The sequence below is a fragment of the Mytilus trossulus genome, chromosome 12 (assembly GCF_036588685.1).
Source record: "Mytilus trossulus isolate FHL-02 chromosome 12, PNRI_Mtr1.1.1.hap1, whole genome shotgun sequence".
In the NCBI taxonomy this organism is placed as follows: domain Eukaryota; kingdom Metazoa; phylum Mollusca; class Bivalvia; order Mytilida; family Mytilidae; genus Mytilus; species Mytilus trossulus.
The window spans coordinates 40,564,278-40,591,552 of record NC_086384.1 but is presented as its reverse complement, the minus strand read 5'-3'; the positions used below and the strand labels follow the sequence as shown (position 1 = coordinate 40,591,552).

Genomic DNA, 27,275 nt, shown 5'->3' with positions numbered 1-27,275 from the left:
GATTCAGTAAGATCAATATATTGCAAAGATAGTTTTAGAGTTTGATTAAAATCTAAGTTGAATTGAAAAAGATGGGAAAAAAATTAAAGAGTTCTATATATCCCTATTTTGTCAAAACTGCAACTCCTAGCTATTTTGACCTAGTTTGAATTAATTCTTAAATTTGACAGCAATACATCAAACTTCAAAACAACCTGGGATTTAGTAAGATTAAAGGTAGCTATATAGTTTGAAGAAAATCCAAGTTGATTTGAAAAACTTATTAAACAAATTAAAGTGTACTATCTCTATTTTGTTCCAACTGCAAATTCTAGCTTTTTTCACCTCATTAATTTAACTCTTAAAATTGACAGCAATACAACAAAAAACAAAATGACCTGGGATTCAGTAAGTCATTTTGTTCTAACTGCAAATTCTAGCTTTTTTACCTAGATTAATTTAATTCTTAAATTTGACAGCAATACAACAAAAAACAAAATGACCTGGGATTCAGTAAGCTTAATATATATGTAAGATAGCTACATAGTTTGATAAAAATTCAAGTTGATTTGAAAAAGCTATTAAAAAAATTAAAGTGTACTGTCTCTATTTCATCCGAACTGCAAATTCTAGTTTTTTTTACCTAGATTAAATTAATTCTTGAATTTGACAGCAATAAAACTAATAACTTATTGACATGGGATTCAGTAAGCTTAATATATATGTAAGATAACTGCATAGTTTGATGAAAATCCTAGTTGATTTGAAAAAGTTCTAAAAAAAAAATAAAGCTGCCTATCTGAATTTATATAATAATTTTTATTTTTACCTATTGTAAAATTAAATTCTTTCATTTCACAGCCATAAATCAAACTACCTAATAAGCTTGAATTTTGTAAAATCATTATTTAATTAAATTAGACGGGCTGATTTACACCAGTCAAAAGTAAATTTGTAGGTCAAGACTAGTCGATTCAAGTCGAGACTACTCAAGACATGTCGAGACAGATCGAGCATTAGTCAAGACCATTTCAGACTACACAAAGCTCATCAAGTACTGAATCAGACTAATTAAGTAAAGTCGAGACCTAGTCGAGTACACTTCAGTACAGTTAAGTACAGTCGAGAAAATGTCGAGACTAGTCGAGTAAAATGTGTGCTCGATTTTACTGGTCGAGCACAAAAACTGGTCAATTCAGACTCTGAGCAGTTTGTAGTGTATTTGAAAGACTTTGTGCGTTAAAGATATGACAATTTTATTTGTGTCAAGTAGTTTATTTTCTAGTCAATAATTTAGTTTCTAGTCGTTTTCATAATCAGTTTAGTTATATCGTATATCAGCTCATATATTAAGTATAGAAACAGGTAGATATTATAATGTTGATAAAAATAATAGACTATGTACAAATTGTAATACTAGCTCTATTGAAGATGAATACCATTTTATACTTGAATGTAAAAAATATAGCCAGATTCGAGAAAAGTATATAAAAAAGTATTATTGGAGAAATCCTTCTACATTCAAACTTATCCAGTTGTTATCTGTCAGAAATATTAAAGAATTGAATAACTTAGGTATATTTCTAAAATCTGCTGAAAAACTTAGAATTTAATTGCAGTAAATAATATTTTTGTTCTCACTTTATTTAAGTATCATATCATTCTCCGCTCGTATTTTGTATTTTGTATTATGTATTATGTATTATATGTTCTTTCATGCACACCTTATATTTATATTTACTATATATCCCTTGTGAAATTCTTATATTGGTGTAAAATTGTGTATATGTATCCTATAAGCTGTATTGCTTTCGGAATAAAGTATTATATTATATCTAGTTTTAAAAAAATAAACTGCTATCACAAACTTTAGATACCGATTTTGTTTAAAATATGTGAAAAAACTTTTAAATTGAGATGATTATTTTTGGTTAAATTGTTTGATAATAGTTGCGAATTTTACAAGTAAATATCTTTCTTAAGAAAAGGAGATGTTGATAAATTGTGTTTAGTTTCTTTTTTTCAAATTTGAGTCTATATTTTACTATAACTAACACATGGCTTATTATCTATAGATGTATTTATATACGGAAGTTGTGTCTGTAATAAGATATTCCTTTGTCTACAATACATATCATGACAGCAAGTTGGTGTTGTTATTCTGCCTGAAACAATTCTTGTGTTAATGAGCCGTCCTGTCCGATTATACCTGCAAATAACAGTTAGCTAGCTAAACCTCTCACTTGTAAGATAGTCGCATAAAACTCCATTTTATAGGCACCAATGTTTGAACAAAACAAACAGACATGATAGGTAAAAATAACAATTTTTTTAATAATACTATACGTCGTAATCTGTCAAGCAGATACTGCATAGAATTCAATAACCAATCATCCTCCCTTCCATGCCATCGATTGATAAACCAACTTATTTTATTTCAATGATTAGATTGTTTCATTCCTCATTGATGTAAATCAGAGATGCATTAAGAACGCATCATCTTTAGAAAGTAATGTTTGCATTTACAATCTAATGATGTTGAATCCTTTTTTCGTTCTAGCATCTAACTGTTCCATAATTTCATAGAGAATGACAACAGCGTCGTGGGATGAATATATTGATGATTTGATAGCTAGGTCAAATTTAGGATGTGGGAACAGTCACATTGATAAAGCATGTATAATAGGTATCGAAAACGGAGACAAATGGAACACGGATAGTCATGCAAAAGCGTTAAAATTAAGTCAGGCTGAGGCAACAAATATTGCAAAATGTTTTGCTGATAAGAATTTTTCCAAATTTATCGAAAGTGGTGTGGTTGCTGAAGGTTGTAAATATGTCTTCCTAAAAGAAGACGATAAGAAAATTGTATACGCTATAAAGAAAGGACAAGGAAGATTGACATTAGGAAGATCTAAGACTGCTATTGTCATTGCTCATTCTCTTTCCAAAGATGAACATTTGGGCATACTGGGCAGAGCAGACCAAGCTGTACATACCATCACAAGGCATATGGAGTCGTTGAACGTGTAGTAGCTTATGTTTCTAAAAATAACTAATGTCAAAATATACTGTATTTTGAAAATTATTTCAAGATGGAACGCTTAATTTAAGAATCACAGAACATTTTAATAAAAATAGATACAAATTTGTTTCTTATTGAAATTTATAAAATGTATATTGTAAATTTATTTATTTTATGTTTAGCTAATAGTTTTTTTTATCATCAAGGAGTTTGTCTTCGAACTAAAAAAAATTTAAGCATTACCTGCAACTGTGATAGAATAACAGATTACACAATTTGTGATCAAACTATTCATGCTTATACAGTAAAGTCATTGAGCGCCATTGGAAAAAAAGAATTATAACTCGTGCGCACGAGTTACAAACTTGTGCACACAAGTTACTAACTTTAGCGAACTAGTTAAGGCACTAGTGCCCGGGGGTTTCTAATGCATACATTCCATGCCATTTGTGTACTTAATTGTAACAGTTATTGTTTTTAATGCGTCAATGCAGTTTTTGTATCTTCTGGATGCCTTGAATAAAGTATTTAATCTAAATGATTAAATTGTAAAAGGAGCAGAACAACAACTCTTATATCTCCCATAAAACGGTAAAGTTGACAAGTCTGGATTGTTCTTCTTTAGAACAATTATACTAATTATTAGTTTCAATAAATGATTTAATTATATCTTAATGAATCATTAATCCAACCGACCACGAACAATTGTGTAATCACTTGGCGTCGGTTTACCCTTCCAATTATTCTCCTTGCATTCACGTTCTTTTCTTGGCGGATAGTTTCTTAAGCCATACGATGGAATCGAACCAGTCTTCAAGACAACTATCCCTATTATGATAAGACGAAAGGAATACGATTATTCATTATTATATTCTGATAGTTTTCGAACAGCGGTATACTACTATTGCCTTTATTTAAATGTAACCAGCATAAAATTAATAAATTATTGGTAAAGTGTGTGCTCTCTGGTGACTTTCAGACCTTAACTGAAATCAAATATGACGTATATCACTGTACTTTAAAGGGAAATCACACTATTTAAACTACTAATAATAATTCATTGAAATTTTGCATTTAGACAGATCATACTTATTACAATATTTTAGGCGAAAAAAAAATTGGGGTCACCGATGTTGTTTTCGAGATATGACGTCATCAAAAAGTAAAGAATTGCGTTATACCGTAATTATAGAAATAGCGCTCAAAAATGCTAAAAGAAGGCAAAATTATTGAAAAACGATGTTTAACTGGTTTAACTAAAACAGTCAATTGTAACTTTTATCTTATACACATTTATTTTTCTCAGTTTCCTTATTTTTTAAGGCCTTTTTACATTTCCCGCCATTTTTAATTGCCGTTTATTATAGATTTTTCTTAAAATAAAAAAAATCTACTAATGTTTTTTCCTTCAAACTTCAGCATTAGTTGCAACTTCAGAGGAGATTTTAAAAGCATTAATAAAAAAGGGGGGTCACCGATGTTTTAAATCCGGTACAGTGGAAATAATCTTATTATCAATTTTTGGCGGGAATTATAATTTTCTCTTTAGAACGACGTTGCTAGCAAAGCAGCATGTCTTGCGATGCTTGAAACTATTGGGTTTAAATTATATATATTTTTTTTATGCCCCACTTCCGATAGAAGAGGGGCATTATGTTTTCTGGTCTGTGCGTCTGTTCGTCCGTCTGTTCGTTCGTCCGTCTGTCCTGTTTCAGATTATAGTTTTTGGTCGAGGTAGTTTTTGATGAAGTTAAAGTCCAATCGACTTCAAACTTAGTATACATGTTCCCTATGATATGATCTTTTAAATTGTAATGCCAAATTAGAGGGTTTACCCCAATTTCACGGTCCACTGAACACAGAAATGAAAATGCGAGTGGGGTATTCGTGTACTGGGGACACATTCTTGTTTATTTATATAATAATATTTTTTTAAGGTATTTTGATTATTCATTATTAAACATACAGTAAAAGTTTATAAAAAAGTAATGGTCAAAGTTGGAGTCATCAAAATTTTTTAATTGCATTTGACAAATTGTTGTATAGGAAAAACTAATGTGTGCCTCATGCCGTATTAAAGAATTAATTTACGGCTTGCAGATTTAGAATCTTCCACTTCGGAAGATTGAGGGTATCTGGGCTGAAAAGTAACACGTTCTATTTAGACTACAAACAGAAAAAAATCACTTACTTGTCCATTGCATCGGGAAGATAAGACCCGAAATGCCGTGTTTAAAAAGCCACAAACTCGGCAATTAAAAAAAAACCTCAATGACACTGTTTTCGGAAGAAATTTAAAATTGGCTAACATATCTGTTATTACACAACGCTCCATAATCGACACAAATTAAGTTCGAGTTCCAGTTTTATTTTGATTTCGAATATTTTTTCCAGTAAGATTTCTAGTTCAAGCTCGAGTTACACTTAGAAACTTCTTGAGTTATACTGTTAGTTAGAGTAAAAATTCTGGTAAGAGCAAATTTTGAGATCCGATAAAATTAAGAGTAAGAATGTGGTTTCTATTTTCTATTGGTGCACCTCTTTTTTGTTTGGACGTATATTCTTTTATCACGGTTATCTTTCATTGTGGTAAATGCACCTATTTTTGCCAATACTGATTAATGAGGGGGGCAGGACCTTTTTCTGGACCTCGGGATTTCAAGTTTATAAGCCCGGTATTTCGGGATCAGGACCCCTCTGACCCCGCCCCCACCCCACCCCTCATTAAGGATAGTTAATTTGAAAATAATTAATTGAATCTGTGTGCCAATATTTAAGCACTCTCTGATATATCATGTTGGCTATTTTTGTTTAAAGAACCAAAGAATAAAGAGTAAAAAATCTGGATGTCCTTTTCAAACAAGGTCTCCGACAATACCCCTTTATCACTGTCGACAGTGATCACATTGAGTGATCTAGACTGAATCCTACATCTGATCTTTTATTACTATTTATAACCATTTTTTTTTTTTTTTTGCAAAACTTTCAGTGGCAAATATTACATGAACATCAACACTAAACATTTGTCTATATGAGTGGAATATTCTTTCACCAGACGGACTATTAATGTGTTTGTTACTCTTTAGCAGTACTCTGTGAGACATGTGTATACATAAATACATGTGTATGTGTGCGTGTGTTAAATATTTCTCTTGTTGTAGACTGGTAAAGCCAAATGTATAGTACGTGTTGAATTATTATACGCCCGGTTACGGGACGTATTATGGTATACATCTGATCGTCCGTCCGTCGTCAACATGTCGGACATTAACTCAAAAACGGATTCTGAAATTGTACCACAAGGTTTCATATCACACATGAATGGTACATGTAATTGCTCAAAACGTTCAGGAATTAGGGGCCACAAACATTTTACTAAAATTACTATTTTGCAATAACTTGTGTTATGGATCTATCTAAAATTGTACTACAAGGTTCCATACCACACAGGGAAGGCTGTGATTGAGTTTGATGGTAATTACTCTTAAGAGGGGAGGGGGTGGCGTTTCATTTTTTTTTTTGCAAATTTTTCGAAATATCTCAAAAAGAAATCTCCAATTGCACAGTATTGCACAATAGATTTTTAATACCTTTGACCACATTTATTTTGTGTCAGAAACCTAAATTATGTCAAAAATTTTATCACAATCCAAATTTAGACCGTATTAAGCTTAAATATTGTATCCAAACTTCCCCCAACTGTTCAGGGTTCAGAGGCGTTAGATATCAAAGGAACATTTGGGAGAGATGGACGACACATAGATCAATTCTGTCGTCATATGTGAAATAAATAACGATTTCAAATAGGACTTCACACATTTACGTCCAGTGGCAAGTTTAATGCATATTCAGAACTAGAACATATGAATTTGTCTCTGCTTTGTAAAAACCCGACAGGCTGAGCCGGATAAATACTAATATGAAATGAGATATTTGATGATTTATTTATACATGTAGTAAAGAAGACTATAATAGTTATGACGTTACATGCATGTGATATGAGAAAACTATAAGTTGAAACTGATTGTTCTTATTTACAACACTCTTTTGAACAAAAAACTACAGATTCCGATATATATACGCTAACATGCTGGTACTCTTGGTCTATATGTACCCCCCCCCCCCCCCCCGTAAATATACGCTGAACCCTACATACCGCATCGCGGCGATGCGCTGCCAAAGTTGTGCCATTTCATGACCACTTTTGGCTATTTCTTTGCCATACATTTTGTCAAAATCGAGTTGCATTTTCTTTTTTTGCACTTAAGGTCAAGATGAGTCCATAATATTTTTGGAAATTTTGAATTCAATTATATGTCACCGACCTCGTTATCGAGAAAATGGTCGGAGAGGATGAAATTCCAACGTTCTTAGTGTTGATTATGCATGATGATTATGTGTTTCGTATTGGAAGATCCTTTTTATCATAATGGTCTGGATAGTGGGTCATTCATTTATTAATGTTTATTTTGTGTTTCCAATATTTTTTTATTTTTTATATTTAAGCACCTCATCATTCAATCTTTTTTTTGCCTTTTATTCTGCAGTTGTTGCCAATTATTTTGTATTTTGCAGGTAAACCCCAAAACAATCTAGAAACTCGCTAGTACAACATATCAGTTGTAAAAAATATGATATATCCACTATCATTTCTCCTGCTTTAGTGGAACATCCCTTCGAGCGTTCGCTTTTTCATGAATTAGCAACCTTTACGGCGGAATCGAAAACGGCGACGTCATAATACAGTTACGACACTATGGCGGCGCCGAGAGCGATGCGTATAAACAATAGTGTGATTTCCCTTTATACGCCAGATGAACATTTCAGTGACGCTCAGATTAATATATTTTATATAACAACAAACAAGAGCAAGTTGAAGAGTATTGAGGACCAACAATTCTAAAAAGTTGTGCCAAATACGGATAAGTTTTTTTCGAAAAATTAAACGTTATGTAAACTGCAAATTATACAAAAAATACCATATAATTGATATTCATGTCAACACCGAAGTTCTATGAAAACTGATAGCATCTATTTATTTTCTGTTTAAACAAATTGGTTCTTATTAAAAACTTATGCAACAATATATATTTTGCCCCCACAATTTGTATGTTATATAATCAATATGATACAAATTTTTGACGAATATCATTTCTATAGGTGAAAGGCTCAAATATAACAGAGTAGTATACATTACCTAATAATGACTTCACGGTTCTGCTAGAAAGCAGTTTACCAAAGATATTACCTTTATCTACACATTCGATGCAATTGGTTGTAAAATATGTTTCGAGATCATCCTGGTTGAGAACGATGTCATTGGATAAATTGGTGTTTGATTACTACATAGAGACCATTTTTGTGTTACTATTTAGCTTAATTTGTAACAAATCGATATATTTTTGGCCATATGCCCTTACCAAAAGGGTATTTTTTTGTTACCTTTTACTGTGTTTTGGTGCAATGTAAGACCAGTTCATAACATATTAGATAATTTGATTGATAAGTATTTTAGAACTTTTCTGGAACATTTCACGGCAATAATAATTAATCTCATAGAACTTTGCAGCCTGGAAAACAGATGTTCAAGCAGTTAGAGTATTTGATTAAAATTATGATAACATAGGTTGTGTTCTTAATGACTTTTCTAATGATTATATAATTACTAGAGCACACCCGTGACTGAATTAAAGCTTATAACTATGTGTAAACTTTATTTTAGTTTAGGTATTGTCATATGATAAGGTCATGCCGATTATACGATTTATTCATTAGAATATATTATACTACATTTTATTCGACACCATTGTCATATATTAGCTATATATAAAGTTGAATTATTTCATTTGTCGTTTTTACCCAATGACGGCTGACAAATTGAACCTCGTTATTTTAGTATTATAGATAGATATGTTTGAAACAAATGTCTTCTTTATTTTTGAAGAAAAACAAATTTTATTCTTATTCTCCTGCTTTATTTGTCGAACAATCTACTAGTGAGCTGCTAGACCCTGGTGCTGTTTAAGAATTAAAAATTAAACTTCTTTCATTGTCAACCATTTATCTTTTTCAGTAAATGCTTTAGATAAAAATATGTCAATAATTTTGTTCACAAACAAAAGTTTAGATCTGAGCTAGGGTGTGCATACAAAACAGAGAGGCGAAAGATACCAAAGGTACATTCATAAGTTGAAAAAAAATAAGAACGCCATTACAGAACAAGAATCAGACCAACAGACTAAAACAGTGGACAAAACATATCATGGAAAACTAATGACTGAGCAACACAGATCCAACCAAAACCGGAGAGGAATTCCATGTGATCCGAAAGGATAAGCAGCGTGGCTCATATTATTAAAATACAGGACTAATTAGGACTAAAACATTTGTAAAGATTGTCTTACGACTTTTCTTAGTCCTAAGTGGGTTTCACAAAGCGGTCCTTAATTATGACATCTCTTAAAATTGATCATAAAGTTAGGACTACCCGAGAGGTGTCTTATAATGTATTGAAATTTCCGTGTCAGCAACCCGTTTTCATTCCAATCCAATGTCGTTCATTAGATAGGAGATAGCAAACTCCCCGTCAGTTCCAGTTCCGATCCGCATACGGGCCCGAATACTACTCTACACTAATTGATGGAGTAAAGGAAAAAAGTTCCGGAACGGAAACGATCACTGTACGGAGTTTGAGGAGATAGCTCACTAAGAGAAATTTTGAGGCCAATTTTCCAGATTTTGTCCGACCGTTTTATATTGACTCCCGCAGTACACATGCATGTGTCTCTCGTTGTGTCCTACACTTCGTATCATTAAGGTAATATTCATAATGCATCATCATATAAAGCCTTTTTGCACAGCTCGAATATTTAACACAAACAATTAAATAATCAATACTGAACTGTTACTTAATTTTTATTAATAATATAAAATGCGATTAACTTTCAAAAGAGGGACGAAAGATACCAAAGGGACAGTCAAACTCATAAATCTAAAACAAACTGACAACGCCATGGCTAAAAATGCACGAACGCAAACAGGATAATATATGTGAATAAAAATTCAGGTCTGTCAGTGGATACTTGACAATTTGATAATATCCATAAAAAATCACGACGCCTTGGTGCTAGTTCACTGTACTTATGTTCCTCTTTGGTAACACTTTCAATTATAGTTACAACAAGAATGTTCCATTCACAGCGATATAATTGCTGTTCAGAAAGAGGATTCCTTTTCACCACCACTTCAGCTCGATACTGGTACAACAAATGAAGAAGCCCGGCGAATTTGCTCTTCTTTTGGTGGGTCATCGTGATCTCTGGCCCAGTCTTGAACTTCACCACTGACGAATGTAGCGAAAATTATAGCACCAAATACTGTAAAACCTGCACACACGTAAAATACATTTCTCCATTCTTCTTGAGTATTCTGGAATTCAATGATAAGGTTTAATGGCGAACATTTCATTGGGTTACAATCTCATTGCATGGCCAATTACTTCTTTTAAATTCATATACATAATAACACATATCAATTTAATAAATTTGAATCTTACAGCCGGACAGTTTTTCTATCGATATTTAAACCTAATTGTTGATTGTATATTGTGGGCGATATAAAAAGGTTTCAAAAGAGCAGTTTTTTGTCTTAATTTTCATTTTTAAATGTTTTGTTTATTTCTGAACCGACCTACTGGCTTCTTTGTGTAAACAATATTCTTAAATAAACTGTTCCATGAAGTTAAGCTAAAAACTCGATACCTGGAGACAAGAGTAATTAATGACAGGTGTACACGTATTTGAATAAAAATAAATATGACTTTGTGGTAGACATGAACTCAACAGCTGTCCAATAACAAAATATAACATGTTATATACCGGATAGTAACAGGATAAACATTTTACAGCGCTATGTACCTGTAAGCTTTAGAAAGACTACTTACATTCGGTGTAAGAGCACCCGCAACAATAGGCGCTATCATACCAGGAATTGTTGCAAACGTATTTGTTATACCAAACATAATCCCAGCATACCTGAAAAATATGAATACTTCAGTAAAACTGCTGTGGATTCATTTATTTTTGTGGGCACCAATTTTCGTTGAATGAAGAAAACGTTTCTTTTCGTGGATATGTTATTCAGTTGTTTTGGCAAAGTCATCATACATTCCTTTAGAAAATTTGTTGGAACATTTAAATTCGTGGTTCCCTAGGCCTGTACCCACGAAATCCACGAAAATTGATATCCAACGAATATTAATGAATCCACAGTAATCTTTCTTAATGCAATGAATTGATTGTGATTACATCTGACTATTATAGACACATGAGCTGACTTTTTCAATAACATTTAGTTAAAAGTTGTACATTTCGTCTTATTCACGTTTTTGTTTTGAAACTGATTCCCGTTATCACAATGGATGTTATTTTATAATAAACAAAATATAATTCATATCAGTCTGCGGCAAAATGTTTATGATGGTTTGAAAATTGTATCAAATAACCAAGGCAGTGTTGTCGAAATATCAATCGGCGGGATATTCTTATTTTTGTGTGGGGTGGGAGGTATTGATGGTACAGTCAGTAGTTTTGGTGTATTTATTGACTGTCCCTCTGGTATCTTTCGTCTCTCTTTTGCACTGTCAGTACAAATTTCTATTTTAATTACTTCAATAGCTTATGTATACAACATTTATGGGATGCAGGAAAGAGCGTCGCACAATCTTATTTAACAAATTAATTCAATTGTAAATAAAGACTTACTTGGGAGCAAAATCTACATGATTCACTATATGTCCAGCTCTAACAAGACCTGAAAATCCAACCGCTAATGCTAAACAGACAACTGCGTACTGTCGATCGTCACATGTTATAAACCCTGTGATAACGAGACATCCACCAGTTCCAAAAAATGCTAAAAAAAACAATGTTTATTTTATATAGATTCTCTCCTTTTTTCTTCATCGTGTTGTATGTTTGGCTTCATATGTCATTTGTTTTAAGCAATGCTATAATATAAAAAAATATGATGTGGTATGATTGCCAATGAGACAACTCTCCACAAGGGACCAAAATGACACAGAAATTAAAACAATTATAGTTCACCGTACGGCATTCAACAATGAACAAAGACCTGATAGTTAGCTACAGATGTAGAAAAGGCCCCGAAATGACAATGTAAAACAATTCATACGAGAAAAATAACGGCCTAATTTATGCAAATATGCAACACATAAACATACGACAACCACTGAATTACCAGACTTTCTTACCTATAAGTTCAAACAGACGTCTAGCTGCAGTTGTAGACAATATTCCTCTTGATCGTAACATATCAGCAAGCTGTCCACCAGCAAAAGCACCAAATGCCTGGCAAATATAAGGCACTGCAGACAATGCACCGTTCTACAATTGTCAAATACACAGATTTTTTTTTTTATATTTCCGTTTTTAGCTTAGTGAAATAAATTAAGTGTGACGGCTATAATATCTTCTTAATATCGCATGGCTTTCAATGATTACGACTACTTTGGGTTTAATTTGGCGGGAAGTGATAAATATAATTTTCATAAAAATTGTCCTGGAAGATATAAAACTTTATAAATAATGAAGGAGATATATTTCTTTTAAATGCGAAAAAGATACAACACGCGCGTCTGGCGTATATACTAAATTTAGTCCTGGTATCTATGATGAGTTTATTTATTAACGGGGTTTAAAACTTATTCTGCACTTTTGGCCATTTATTCTCTATTCTGTATAATCCATCCAGACACTAATTAACAGAAAGGAGGGATGAAAGCAAGAAATTAGAATTCAAAACATAACCTACGCTTTTTATATCAAATTTGAGCACCGCTTTCATGAAGGTAGGTAGGCTAGTCAGGAGTGTATATAGCTGCCAATTATTACACATGTGGGCAACAACACAAGCGAACAAAGCACGTGACTTAATTATTTCCTTCCATGGAGCCTTTCCAGACTGGAAAAGAAATGTAAACAATACATTAAAATCAATTTTTTTTTTACAGGCACCAACTCGAAAAACATGTTTAGATTTCAAATATAAAATCATATATGCAAAAACCCAGCAAAAACGTATATAGCATAATATTTCAACAAGTCTAAACAAATTGCTATTATTTTTGTCTCAAGAAAGTCTAATTAAAGTGGTACCTAACACTACAGGGAGATAACTCTGTAAAATCAGCAGAACGTTTTAATGACGTTGTGTTGTTAAGGAAATATCAAGCTTCTCAATGATCATAATAAGTGTTTGTCAAACTGCTATATAACCAGTGTATTTTTTATGACAAAACGGTTGGTTCAAAATTTAAAAAAAAAATATATTTTTGTTTTAGTGTCAAAGTAAATACTTTGACCAAATTTTATGAAAATTAAACGAGCCAAATTAATTTTAGTGGAAGTGTTGGGTACCACCTTAAACGAATGTTGTTATTTTTTGTCCTATACACAAGTCTAAAGATGTGAAATGCTGTAATGGTTGATATTTGTTGGTTTTAACGACTTGTAAGTTTTATCTGCTTTTTTACCATGTTTACCGACCGTTGTGTTGTATGTTTTCCTTCGATTATTTGTTGATGATTGTCCATTTGAGGTGTTATACCACCACTGATTTCCCCAATCAGTCTTCGTTAAATTTGCACTTTTCAAAAAAATTACAGAATTTATCTTTGTTTCAAATAAAGAAATACTTGACATGAGTAAAGTTTTACCCTACATGTCCAGTACTAAGGAGAAAATTCACATTATAACATTTCATTGCATATAAGAAAATAAACATCACTGGAAATCAATCAATCAAATTTCTCGCCTTATTTTACCTCTGTACAAGATTTAGTAACCATGTAAGATCAAGTTTTTAAAATATTCTATAGAAACCACAAATAAAAAGATAAGTATGTGTGAGCTCGCAGTATATAATTAAAAGATGTTCAATATGGTAACTGTAAAAGTCTACAAAAAATATAACTGCTTATGGAACGAGATAATCGTATTTTTGGAAAGGGATCGCCCGATCACCAGCTATTAATTAACCTGACAGAAATCCATTGTTTGTATGTATACCAAAATGAGATCAAAAGGAACTTTTATGAAAGCGATAACACAAGCAATGAAAGGTATGAATTTCGAAATAGTAGGATATGGAAATAAAAGACATATAACTATTTGCTGTTACCCGTATGTGTGTGTCATATTCAATGGATGACTCGATATAGTTTTTCTCAGCTTCAGTTATACGTGGATGTTCTGCTGGAGTATCAGCAGTCAGAATAAACCAAGCTATCACCCAAATAAATGTTAATCCTCCTGCAATGTAAGAAAAGTATTGAGTAAAAATATGCACTCCAAGGTCAATTAGAAGGGAGAAATCTATAAAATTGGACACAATTAAACTCTCTACTAAATATATAAATCAACAAAACAGATGGAAAACAGATTGAAAAATAGAAACGTCAAAGCAAGTGTGTTCACGTCACGTTTAACGTCTACATGTATAAACATACAGTATTTTCACCTGTAAGATAAAATATCGAACCCCATCCATTGTCGAATCCATACTGACATAGGACACCGGAAGTAGCGAAAGTAATAGTTGTACCAAACATAGTTCCTGAAATAATATAAGAAAATTCTGACAAAAATTTATTATACAAAATATTTCTTAAACAATATTTTAACACGTCTGATTACGTTTTCATTTTAGGGTTACATTGTCATATTCAATATACAAGTGTGTAAACAATGAGACATTTCTAATGCTGAAGCGTCGCCAATACTAGTAAACTTAATTTGAGACCATCAAATTACCAATTGATGATGTCGGAGCTTAATAGACAATACAGTTATATACAGAGTTTCAGAATGGCATAAAAACACACAATAAAAACCAGTTCGCAAACAAAAAACAGAAAAAAATTAGTGAAATAAAAAGAAATAATGGTATTTTTGATATCAGAAATATAGTTTAACAAATTTTACCGTATACATAAAAGATTGCTCGCATTTTACTAAAAACTAGCTCAAATACGTAGTCTGCTAATAAAAAATAGTTTCGTCCTACTATTTATATTGGTTGTTGTACTTCATAAAGTTCTTTCCATCATGGGTTCACTTTGTCTATTATGCTTAGGATTACTTAAGACAGCACTCTTAATTACACTTTTAACAAATTGCCAGACATACCCATGTATCCTACAGAAACCAGCTTACTGCTCTCCAAGGGTGGCGCCCATCGTCCCCACATTGACTGGAGAGCGGGAAACACAGTACCCTGTATCATAAAAAATAACACTATTTGGTGGCTGTCATGTCTTGCATTAACATGTATAGAATTATTACGAGATATAGAATTTTTGTTTAATCATTATTACAAATTAAATCCACTGATAATCTAATCTTAAAAAAAAATATTTGTTCCCATAATTTGATATTTGAAAAAGAAATCACCATCTTATTCAGAGACCGTTGTATTGGTTTTCCCGTTTGAATGGTTTTACACTAGTAATTTTGGGGCCCTTTATAGCCTGTTGTTCGGTGTGAGCCAAGGCTCCGTGTTGAAGACCGTACTTTAACCTATAATGGTTTACTTTTTAAATTGTTGTTTGGATGAAGAGTTGTCTCATTGTCACTCACGACACATCTTCCTATATCTAATGACTTCATGTGAGCAGGCATTGATGTAAACACAAATCATGAGGGAAAACAGTCGAGATAATAGATGTAAAATCTATAACTTTCAAAATATAAATTAAGAACCAAATGAATTTAATCTTACGTTTTACATAAACGCCATTTTTTAATGGAAGCATAATAACCGTTTCATGGGATCACTAATGTAAAAAAATATCCTAAATCAGTTTGAACTTGTGTGACTTTAATACAGATTGGAGACAGTTGCATTACTAATTAAACAGTAGTGTTAATTATTTATGAAGTTTAATGCATTGTCCGGATTTGGTACGATAAATTGTTGACGGTTTGTACGGATGGGGTTTTATGATCCTGTCTTAAATTTGAAAACTGGATGTACAAATACACGCACCTGCAGGTGTTGGGACCCCCCTTTTGTTTTATCAAGATTTTTAGTGAATTATTTCATATATTTCAATCTTTTTCAAAGTACAGTTCCAATGGCTTGATTTGCCAATTGATAATGTTAACCTCGATAGCAGTGGGGATAAGGCTCTCGCTTACGATGAGGATATCAATGCAATCAAAGCGGGCAACGGTTCGAATCTCGTGCAACTAAGGTTGATTTATATAATATTAAATAACTTTACTTAACAAACCGGGCAACGGTTCGAATCCCGTGTAACTAAGGTTGATTTATATAATATTAAGTTTAAGTTTAAGTTAAGTTAAGTCGAATCCCGTGCAACTTAATTTGATTTATATAATATTAAGTTTAAGTTAAGTTAAGTTAAGTTAAGTTAAGTTAAGTTACAATTTCAATTTCAATTTCTTAAACACAAGATGTCATAGTTTTTGTATTTTCCCTCATGTTTTAATGTTGTCTTACTTTCTTTAAACTTGTAAGACTGACGGAAATTATTGACTTTTGTCTCTGTAGTGTCGTAAATTTTTAAGTTTCTGGTCGGTATAGCACTAGTCCGGAGAACAAATGATTTTACACTTGCTCAAATACCAAAAATTCAGATATTTCTACGTCTTTTTCTGGGTTTTTTTACAAGTTCGGGATAGAATTGACAATTTTATGAATGTTTACATCAATGTAATTTGTTTACGGATAAAATCGTTTTTCAAAAACACTATAACAAATTTGATAAAGTACTGTAAAGTTTACTAAAAGGACGCTTTGTACCGTTTCGCATGGACTGGGTCATATATAAATTTTCGGTACGCATTATAGACATGTCAGATAACGTTTAAATGAAGCTCCTCAAACAACGCAAAACTTCGAGAAAGTCTGGTAAGCCTGTGGTTTTGCTTCAGAAACTGTAGTCTGCTTTTGTATGATACATGATTTTTGTGTGTCCCCGCCATTTTTTTTTTTAAACTTGTCTCGAGTTGATTTAAAAAAAGAAATGCAAACAAATGATACACGTTTGTTTTAAAATAAATATCAATATATCAATTTTAATAGTACATTTTAACTTACTACCATCTTTATATGGTTCGAAGTAAGTATGGCATATTATCATATCTACACTGTAAATCTAAGTGTTAATAAATAGAACACTGCTTGACCGCTTTTTTGTAACACTTTTTGAACGTGTAATGGTGTTCCAAATGTTTACACTAGTGTTCATCAATTGAATGTGTGGTGTTCAGTTTGTACTGCCTTTGTGTTTCATTTTTGAACACTTGATGTTAAAGACCTTAACATTAGTGTTCAACGATTTAACGTGTCCGAATGTTCAAAATCTTAATACGTCGACGCGTTCAACAGCCATGTAACACTTTTTGAACACACCGAACATGTTCAAAACCCAAAATGTTAACATTCAGAACAGTTGACATAGGTGTTCAAATTGATGGTGTTCAAATGTGGAACATGTTCTATTGTTAAGTGTACATACTTTTCCATAAGTACTAAACTCATTTAAACTGCATGTTATAAAAACTATATTGATTCATGAATCAGGCAAAATACAACAATAAAACATATTTTAACAAGTAATTCTTTATATAATCAAATGAGCATAAATGTAAGAAAAGTGCACAAGAATACCTCATGATAATACAAGTAACAGTCAATGAAATCACATACGGAATGTCTTTTAACCGACTTAAATATATCACAAATAATTATTTTCTTCTACATTACAAGATACAGTTCCTACATCATTTGTATCCTAACCAAAAAAACATGTCAATGTGATAAGTAGATAGTTTATGATATAGATATTTGTCACAATGAAAGTTTAAAAGTTTGCAAATTCCAACAGTTCTTGTACGATCACACACAATGTACGCTCAACCTTTCAGTGCATCTTCACTTAGAGCTATCAACTGGGTGGCATTTTATGTGTTATCATCCACTTCCAATGTCAAAATCCTCCACGATAAGTAATGTCTATGAGCCTATATATCCTGCAAAATAAAAGTTAAAATTAATAGAAGAGAGTTTTTCATAAAGCATCAAATTATGCAATAGTTGTTGTGCTTTAATTTCGATATATAGATCGACTAGAGTACAAATTGATATTCTGTGGCAGCGAATTGAAAGTTTTGACATTATACATTACATAAGTCGATTTCTTGACCTAAGGTATACAGATATAGAAATGATACACCTACATAAGCTATTAATATACATATATTGTCATACCTTTATGACATCTTTCTTTTTTCCAACACTTTATAGCATGCAGAAATGACCTTCGTGGGCTTATTGGCTACCGGTTTCTTATTCAAACATTCCAATCTAACGATTCCTGCAAATAAATAAAAATGCATTTTCTAAGTCAAAAATGGTGTTCCATATGTTTACACTAGTGTTACTCAATTGAATATGTGGTGTTCAGTTTTTAATGCCTTTGTGTTTCATTTTTGAACGCTTGATATTAGAGTTCTTAACACTTAGTGTTCATCAATTGAATGTAGTGTTACTCAATTGAATATGTGGTGTTCAGTTTTTAATGCCTTTGTGTTTCATTTTTGAACGCTTGATATTAGAGTTCTTAACACTTAGTGTTCATCAATTGAATGTGTGGTGTTCATTTCTTAATGCTTTTGTGTTTCATTTTTGAACACTTGATGTTAGAGTTCTTAACACTTAGTGTTCAGCTAATATACGTGTCAATCTATTCTGTATTTAAACAGACAGACGATCACAGACTGGCTATTCATCAGTTTAGAAAATCACTAGAACAAAGCTTACAGTTGTTTACGTGAAATACTGTTCTTTAATTCGTCTTTTATGTTTAATATTGAAAATTTGGATATAACAGTTATGAATATTTGACAAATATATATATGACATGAGAAAATAACAAGGAAGCAATCGAACTACCTATGGATATTATCCTAACTTGTTACTCACTTCTTTTGTGTTCATGTGAGACAGAAGTCCCTTCTCCAGTGCTCTTCCTTATATGTATCCATTCTTCATTTAACCGCCTAAATCACCAGCCGATATCGGTTTCCGGTATTTGGTACCCTGGTATATTTTTTTTAACGCGAGGTGTTCAAAATTTCGAGCGATTTGAACACCGATTGAACATGTAATGTTAAGACACTGAACGGATCATGAAATAAGATAAACATCGACATATTTGTATTACGATATTATCATAACAGGCCTCGTTAATTGGTTTGCATAATTATGTCACTTATAAGTAAAACTAGTAATAATAATAAAATAAGTTCATAAACTATACATATATGCCAGCTTGGAAGTTTAATTTTTCACAATTACAAAATTATTTGTCAAAAATTCACAAGATCATCATCCTGCATGCACATTCATATTTTTAAATGATATTCTTTGTAAATTTGCCAATTAGAAGGATAGAAAACCGGACAAACATCTATCCTCTTTTTCAGATCATAATTTGAACACCGGTGTACACTGTGTCTGAACACACATGTTAATATTTTTAACACGAACGTTAAAACTTTGAACACGTCTCTAAGCATGAACATATGACGTTAAAATATTGAACAATCGGTGTACAAATTTTGAACGCGTCCGGACGCGTCAGGCGTCAGGTAGATTTACAGTGTAAGATGGTGTATTGGAAAAATTGGGTCACTCAAGGCAAAAACATGCAGTTATAAATTATAACTGGCTGCTAATCATTTGTTCTTTTGCGAAAACATGTTGCATACGTACTACCTAGTTTCAAGTTGTATATATATTCAAAAGATATAAAAAACATACCGTACCGAGCCCCACTATGACTCGCATGACATATACAAGTATTACAGACGTTCTTGCGCAGACAGGAAGTAGAACTGTCGCTAGCCCTGATATTGCCATAGAAACACCAAATACACGTTTCCCGCCAAATTTGTCTGAAAACCATCCTGCTGGAATTTGAGTAACAATATAACCGTAGAAAAATGAAGCTAGGATTGTTGATCGTAAGTTTTTATCCCAGTCAAACTCTGCTCGCTAAAAACAAATACAGAACATTATGTTTGAACCATTAACATATATTTTTCTGATGCAATCGAAAATCTCCTTTTGTTTTGTTTGGACCTTTTATGATATATTCGGAATAATTTTGATATAATCTAGAAAGTGCCATTAATTAAAACTTGTTCACGCTAAGCTTAACTTATAGTTGATAATTTTTATATAATTCAATTCCAAATAGTTTTAAAAGGCATTCTTGAACATTTTAAATAATTATACTTGATTTTTTTTTAATAGTTTTCGAGAGAAAAAATGGTTTCAATGGTTGATGCATTAAAATTCTAGAGGTAATCATATCCCGCCAAATTTTAAATGACTTATATTCAATATCTCAAAAACAGATACTATTAAAATATTGAAAACAACACGTTATTAATTTCTTGTGTCCGAAGCGCTTTTCTGGATTTACCTTCATCAGGAACGCTCAAAGCCAAACATTTGAAATCCGAAGATGTATAAGTACCGAAACCGTTGAAGAGCTGTATGTCAAAAAATACCTAAAATCATTAGCCAAATTCATCTAAAGCCAACTTTGCCTGAGGGAGTTGAAACCTTAGTTTCTTTATAATTTATAAATTTATAAACGGACAATTTTAGTAAAATTTGTTAAATCATGTCAGTACCGAAATACTGACTACCGAGCTGATGAAACCCTCGGGGACTGATAGTCAACCAGCAGAGGTATCGACCCAGTGATGTAAAATATTGAAAACAACACGTTATTAATTTCTTGCGTCCGAAGCGCTTTTCTGGATTTACCTTCATCAGGAACGCTCAAAGCCAAACATTTGAAATCCGAAGATGTATAAGTACCGAAACCGTTGAAGAGCTGTATGTAAAAAAATACCTAAAATAATTAGCCAAATTCATCTAAAGCCAACTTTGCCTGAGGGAGTTGAAACCTTAGTTTCTTAATAATTTATAAATTTATAAACGAACAATTTTAGTGAAGTTTGTTAAATCATGTCAGTACCGAAATACTGACTACCGAGTTGATGATACCATCGGGGACTGATAGTCCACCAGCAGAGGTATCGACCCAGTGATGTGAAATATTGAAAACAACACGTTATTAATTTCTTGCGTCCGAAGCGCTTTTCTGGATTTACCTTCATCAGGAACGCTCAAAGCCAAACATTTGAAATCCGAAGATGTATAAGTACCGAAACCGTTGAAGAGCTGTATGTCAAAAAATACCTAAAATAATTAGCCAAATTCATCTAAAGCCAACTTTGCCTGAGGGAGTTGAAACCTTAGTTTCTTAATAAAACAGACAATTTTAGTAAAGTTTGTTAAATCATGTCAGTACCGAAATACTGACTACCGAGCTGATGATACCCTCGGGGACTGATAGTCCACCAGCAGAGGTATCGACCCAGTGATGTAAAATATTGAAAACAACACGTTATTAATTTCTTGCGTCCGAAGCGCTTTTCTGGATTTACCTTCATCAGGAACGCTCAAAGCCAAACATTTGAAATCCGAAGATGTATAAGTACCGAAACCGCTGAAGAGCTGTATGTCAAAAAATACCTAAAATAATTAGCCAAATTCATCTAAAGCCAACTTTGCCTGAGGGAGTTGAAACTTTAGTTTCTTAATAAATTATAAATTTATAAACGGACAATTTTAGTAAAGTTTGTTAAATCATGTCAGTACCGAAATACTGACTACCGAGCTGATGATACCCTCGGGGACTGATAGTCCACCAGCAGAGGTATCGACCCAGTGATGTAAAATATTGAAAACAACACGTTATCAATTTTTTGCGTCCGAAGCGCTTTTCTGGATTTACCTTCGTCAGGAACGCTCAAAGCCAAACATTTGAAATCCGAAGATGTATAAGTACCGAAACCGTTGAAGAGCTGTATGTCAAAAAATACCTAAAATAATTAGCCAAATTCATCTAAAGCCAACTTTGCCTGAGGGAGTTGAAACCTTAGTTTCTTAATAATTTATAAATTTATAAACGGACAATTATCATTTATCAGAATTATTATTAATTTTCCCCGCATTTCTAGTTTCGTAATTTAAATACTTGTAACTTCACGGCCGACACTCGGCTAACCGAGAGATAGGTCGGTTAATCTATATTGAGTATGCGGCTATATCGGCGGTGGGTCTGTTAATCGGGTTGGTTATACGTCTGTTAAGAGTAAAACACACAATTTAATTTTAAACTCTGTTAAATATACAGATTTTTTGGCACATTATGAGAATCACATCAAAAAAGAAAAGTGTCTGACAAAATGATATCTTTCATAGAACATTTTCCACCATTAAAAATAATGCATAGCCTGCGCAATTTTAAGGAAAACGACAAGGCGTCGCGCAAGTATGTGGTTTATATGCTTATACGCATAGCAATATTTTAGATAAAAGGCCAAAAACCATTTTTAGATATGATTTAAAGGACACAAAGTAGTACTTTGGTTCTAAAAAATCAATTGTCATTGATAAATATTTCATAATTGTTATATAAGTTGAGTTATACCACATTTTAATGACTATTAGGGGAATACAGTCAGTTAATGGGTTGGACAATTTAAATCATGTCAGTTAAGAGTTATTTAGCCACGACAATTATAGTCTTACTACCTTGAGTTTATATTTTCACATTAAAAAAATTGGTGGACTTATAACGAAAAATATACAATACAGTGCAACAGTATCCTTATAGAAAGAGCACTTTTATTTTAATTTTTGTTCTCTGAATTTCATTAAAAGGGTGTGTCACTTCAAATTAGCATTATATGGACTGATTGGCCGCTCGAATTCGCATGAATTTATTATTAACGCCAAGTTATTAATCAGCCTTTATTTTTTTTGTCTTTTTAAAGTCTGTAACATCTATGAATCTGTCATGTGTTGCAATTCAGCTGGTTAGATTCCATGCGTTTTCTTTGTAATACTAAGGCTTTTCTACCTCAGGAATAGATTACCTTATGCCGGCGTCACACATTGTCGTATAGACCAGCGTGCACCAAACGTACAGAGAAAACTGACAAAGTCGGTTACGTTAGTTGCACCCCATAGGAACGCTTAACAATCGTTCAAAGCGCTTTGCATAGGTTTGAAGTACGTCGAAATACAAAGGAAAAATTGAGAAAGGAAATGGGGAATGTGTCAAAACGACAACATCCCGACCATAGAACAGGCAACAGACAAAGGTCATCAATGGGTCTTCAATGTAGAGAGAAACTCCCACACCCGTATGCGTCCTTCAGCTGGCCCCTTAAAAAATAAGCATACTAGTACACAGGCGCTTGGGTAAATGATACATTTTTTTATTTTTTTTATTAATTAAAATATTCAATTTTCTATATTTATAATGCATATCTATCACTTCTGTGCATGTCTCACTTAGTTTCCAGTGATTTAAACGATTTAGTGAAAATACCAAATTTTACTATCCATACTAAGAATTTGTTTCTTAGTATGGATAGTAAAATTTGGTATTTTCATTTTAATCACTCCAAACTAGGTGAGACATGCACAGAAGTGATAGACATGCATTATAAATATAGAAAATTGAATATTTTAATATTTTTTTTTAATTTTTTTTATCATATACCCAAGCGCCTGTGTACTAGTACAGTGATAATGGACGTCATAATAAACTCCGATTTATACACAAGAAACTAAAATTAAAAAAAACATATAAGACTAACAAAGGCCTGAGGCTCCTGACTTGGGACAGGTGCAAAATTGCGGAGGGGATAAACATGTTTATGAGATATCAACCCTCCCCTATACCTCTAGCTACTGAAGGAAAGTAAATACGCTTGATGAAATACAACCCGAGGAAATGTTTATTCAGCATTAAAATATACAACATACGCCAACATACGTTTCTTGAACGCCGGATAAACGCTTAGCCTTAGGTACGCTTCTAGTACACCCAATACACGCTTAAAGCATATTGGCAGCGTAAATGATTTTTAACACGCCGGAGCTATACGCTGATGTGTGACGCCGGTATTAGTTATATTTCCTCAATGCTTTTCAACTTTGTTTTTGGCCTTTTTTTATAACTCTTAACAGACCCATTAACAGACCCTATTTTTATCAAAAATTGATTTATGTCACCAAAATACAGTTTTTCGTGTAGATTTTTCACATATTGATGTTAATATGGTAAATAATCATAATGCCAGCCTTTTTTCGATGTTCAAAAGATTGCATGCATGCAACTCAACCAACTTTTTGTGTACATTTTGTGTGTGTAAAATGTGTATAAATTTACTGATGAGTAACTCGCCTTTCCATTTTATAGATCGTTTATTGAAGCTAGAAAAAACATAATGACACCACTGGATTCAGTACTCCAAATCATTTTGTCAGACATGAATAGTTTTTCTGATATAAATATAATGAAAAAGTTATACAATGAAACATGCTGACCTTGCACTGGTTTTCACGATAACACCTGATTAACAGACTTTAGCCAACCCGATTAACAGACCCACCGCCGATATAGCCGCATACTCAATATAGATTGACCGACCTATCTCTCGGTTAGCCGAGTATCGGCCGTGAACTTATTATTGACTCTAAATATGATATGATATGATTCCAAAACATGTTTTGTTTCGGACGATAGCCAATTTTGGTAATTATCGTGGAACAACGTATTGAACTAAACAAAAATGGAGTCATCTGTCCAAATGATTAAAGTGATTAATAATAAAATCAAAAATCTCAAAAAGATTGACGACAGAAAGATTAAATAACGAGATAATTAGTAGATATTGTTTTTTGTGTATTAGATCAGTATTATAATCCCCCCCTTTTTCTTTTGACTTTAAGCTCCAGAAGTTATATTTTTCGACAGGTTACCTTCTCTGGGGTTGGACATCATGTACTCGGTCCAGCAAGAGCAACGTAAAAAAGATTTAAATCGGTACAATTTTGAGGGAAAGCTTACTGTGTTTTTTTTTATACATGACTAAATCATCAGAAAGCATTTAAAATAACTTTTCCCTAAAATTGCACCATTTATATATCATGTACAGTGTATATTTGAGTTAACTTCCTTCGGTTGATCGTAATTGACTGAGTACTATGAGTACCAATTAAAATGCCTACACACAGAGTAGGTATTTTGTCGAAAAAAATATAGATTCTGGATTCAAAGTCGGGTAATATGAAAAAAGACTATATTGATCATTATTGAATTATGTCCGGAAAGGTGGAACATGTTTTAGCAGATAGTTATTGAGTCGCATACCAGTTTGGTACCATTGGTTTGTAATAAAACTAAATAATTGAGGTAAATTTTAAAATGATGTTAATTGTCTTATGTTTCTTTCAAAAGTCACACAGGCCAAGTACGCATTTACAATATTATACCAAAGCACCAATTATTACACTTACATCATATTCCCTTTTAGTTGTTTCAAGTACGCATGTGAGATCTGTATTATTTTGTTGACTACTTGTGTCATTTATTCTGACCATACACACTATTCCCACACTTATGTTGACACGTAAAGCATACACAAGTAAAAAACCGAAGAATGCAGTGTAAGCTAATATCCATCTTTGAGAACAACAGCATGGAACATTTTCTACAAATTACAAAAGTATCATGGTATACGTACAGTTCATAAAAATAACAGTTGTAGCATTATACTTTTTCATAAAGTCTGCAACTAAATACATGATGGTCTGGATGTGGGGTATTTCATTTCTTATTCTTTAATTTTCAACTGGATGACTTTAATTCAAAAGATATGTGCCATATCTTACTTTCTTTATAGTACAATTTAATGGCATTTCCCTTCTTTTAAAAACAAATGCAAATGAATGGGTTATTTTAAATAACACTATAACATAACAACACGTCGTACTCGTATAGTACATGTATCTATTATTGGCAATTGATGCAAGTTTCAAATAAATTATTTAAATGGTACGGTACTAACCTCTTTCTTTGCTGTGACCGTTATCACTATTTTCAATAAACGGCGAAGATGTTTTCTCTTCATTCTCCATTTCTTAATGTTAAGTGCATGTCGTACACAGTTCGGGTCAAAAGGTCATATGCATTGTTTCGTTGTTCGAGAAATCCACTATTTTTATCAATAATACTCACAATTTGAAAATCTTGACAAGTTGAACGATATTTGTTATCAGGAAGTTGATAGTGATTAAATTAAAGTTATGATATCGTATTGAAGTAGGCTTCCGTATTTATTCAAATATATGCCAAGGCCAAGACTCTTGATTCTGACAAATCTATTTATATTTCTGCATTGGGTTGTTTGTTTGTATCATGACAAGATGATGTAGGTTGAGTGCTTCAATCTCTAGGTTACAAGAGCGCAATATTATTCGTAATGCATTTTCCATAGGGTACCACTAGTGTTCCGTATTTTTTTTCTCGAAGACTACACAAACTAGGGAAAAACGGGTATCAGTTACTGTTACTAGAAATGCCAGTGTTGTTTTACACCCAAAAAAATATATAGGGTCATGCGGCTCAAGTTGACTTAAAAAGCAGTTGAAAAAGATCGTCTTCGTTTTTCGCTTAATGAAAAAGGCATTTTTTAAATAGCTCCGACGTGCAGAAATGAAAGGTATTTTCTATACTTCGTAAAAGGTGAATATGATTTTTGGCAATAAATGTAATTCTAATCCTGTATCAACCAATCATAATTAAGCCGTATAGGATATTATTCTGAGTACCATCTTGAGGTAAAAAAAAATGCCGGTAAAATGTAAACAAATAATAATATTGCGCTCTTGTAATATCTAAGTATTAATTTATATTTGTATTCGTATATAATGCATGTAATACATTTCTTTTTGTTAGTCTATTATTGCTACTTAAAATGAAAAAAAACACCAAAAAAACACAACTCTACAGTGTAGTTAACTGTTCCATTCCGAAATGACACAATCACTGATATAACATGGATTATAAAGTTAGGGTTATTGCATGAATATTGGGGAATATTGTCCCGAGTAGAATTTTATATTGCACGAGCTTGCGAGTGCAATATATGTTCTACGAGGGACAATATTCACCAATATTCATGCAATAACCCTTTTATTGTATAGCAATATAATATTTGAAAGTAAAATTGGTTTAAACTAAGATTTTGTCCTTGATGACGTCATGAATTTTGAAGACGCTAAC

The 27,275-nt window shown here is 32.5% G+C and overlaps 2 protein-coding genes and 1 long non-coding RNA gene across 3 annotated transcripts; 1 reads left to right on the top strand and 2 right to left on the bottom strand.

Annotated features, from left to right (window-relative positions):
• Positions 1 to 2,568: 2,568 nt before the first annotated feature.
• Positions 2,569 to 3,012, top strand: LOC134692452 (profilin-like). The gene has a single exon (XM_063552904.1). The coding sequence runs from the start codon at positions 2,569 to 2,571 to the stop codon at positions 3,010 to 3,012; it is 444 nt and encodes a 147-aa protein (XP_063408974.1).
• Positions 3,013 to 9,911: 6,899 nt separating this feature from the next.
• Positions 9,912 to 26,345, bottom strand: LOC134692074 (sialin-like). The gene is made up of 11 exons (XM_063552440.1): positions 26,059 to 26,345; positions 25,508 to 25,701; positions 19,874 to 20,107; positions 15,211 to 15,298; positions 14,543 to 14,638; positions 14,204 to 14,334; positions 12,836 to 12,985; positions 12,276 to 12,408; positions 11,767 to 11,917; positions 10,947 to 11,037; positions 9,912 to 10,432 (listed from the first exon to the last, which is right to left on the bottom strand). Exons 1-11 carry the CDS (start codon positions 26,126 to 26,128, stop codon positions 10,250 to 10,252), a joined length of 1,521 nt encoding a protein of 506 aa, XP_063408510.1. The 5' UTR covers positions 26,129 to 26,345; the 3' UTR covers positions 9,912 to 10,249.
• LOC134692075 (uncharacterized) lies at positions 17,792 to 19,210 on the bottom strand. Its single transcript, XR_010102219.1, has 3 exons — positions 19,034 to 19,210; positions 18,320 to 18,425; positions 17,792 to 18,081 (listed from the first exon to the last, which is right to left on the bottom strand). It is a non-coding gene; the product is annotated as an uncharacterized LOC134692075 (long non-coding RNA).
• Positions 26,346 to 27,275: the final 930 nt, after the last annotated feature.

Coding starts and splice junctions, on each gene's coding strand:
- LOC134692074 (XM_063552440.1), bottom strand. CDS start 26,128: ATGGAGAATGAAGAGAAAACATCTTCGCCGTTTATTGAAAATAGTGAT. Junction 12,986..14,203: donor AATATGACACACACATACGG/GTAACAGCAAAT, acceptor TTTCTTTTCCAG/TCTGGAAAGGCTCCATGGAA. Junction 11,918..12,275: donor ACGTCTGTTTGAACTTATAG/GTAAGAAAGTCT, acceptor TGTTTTTTTTAG/CATTTTTTGGAACTGGTGGA.
- LOC134692452 (XM_063552904.1), top strand. CDS start 2,569: ATGACAACAGCGTCGTGGGATGAATATATTGATGATTTGATAGCTAGG.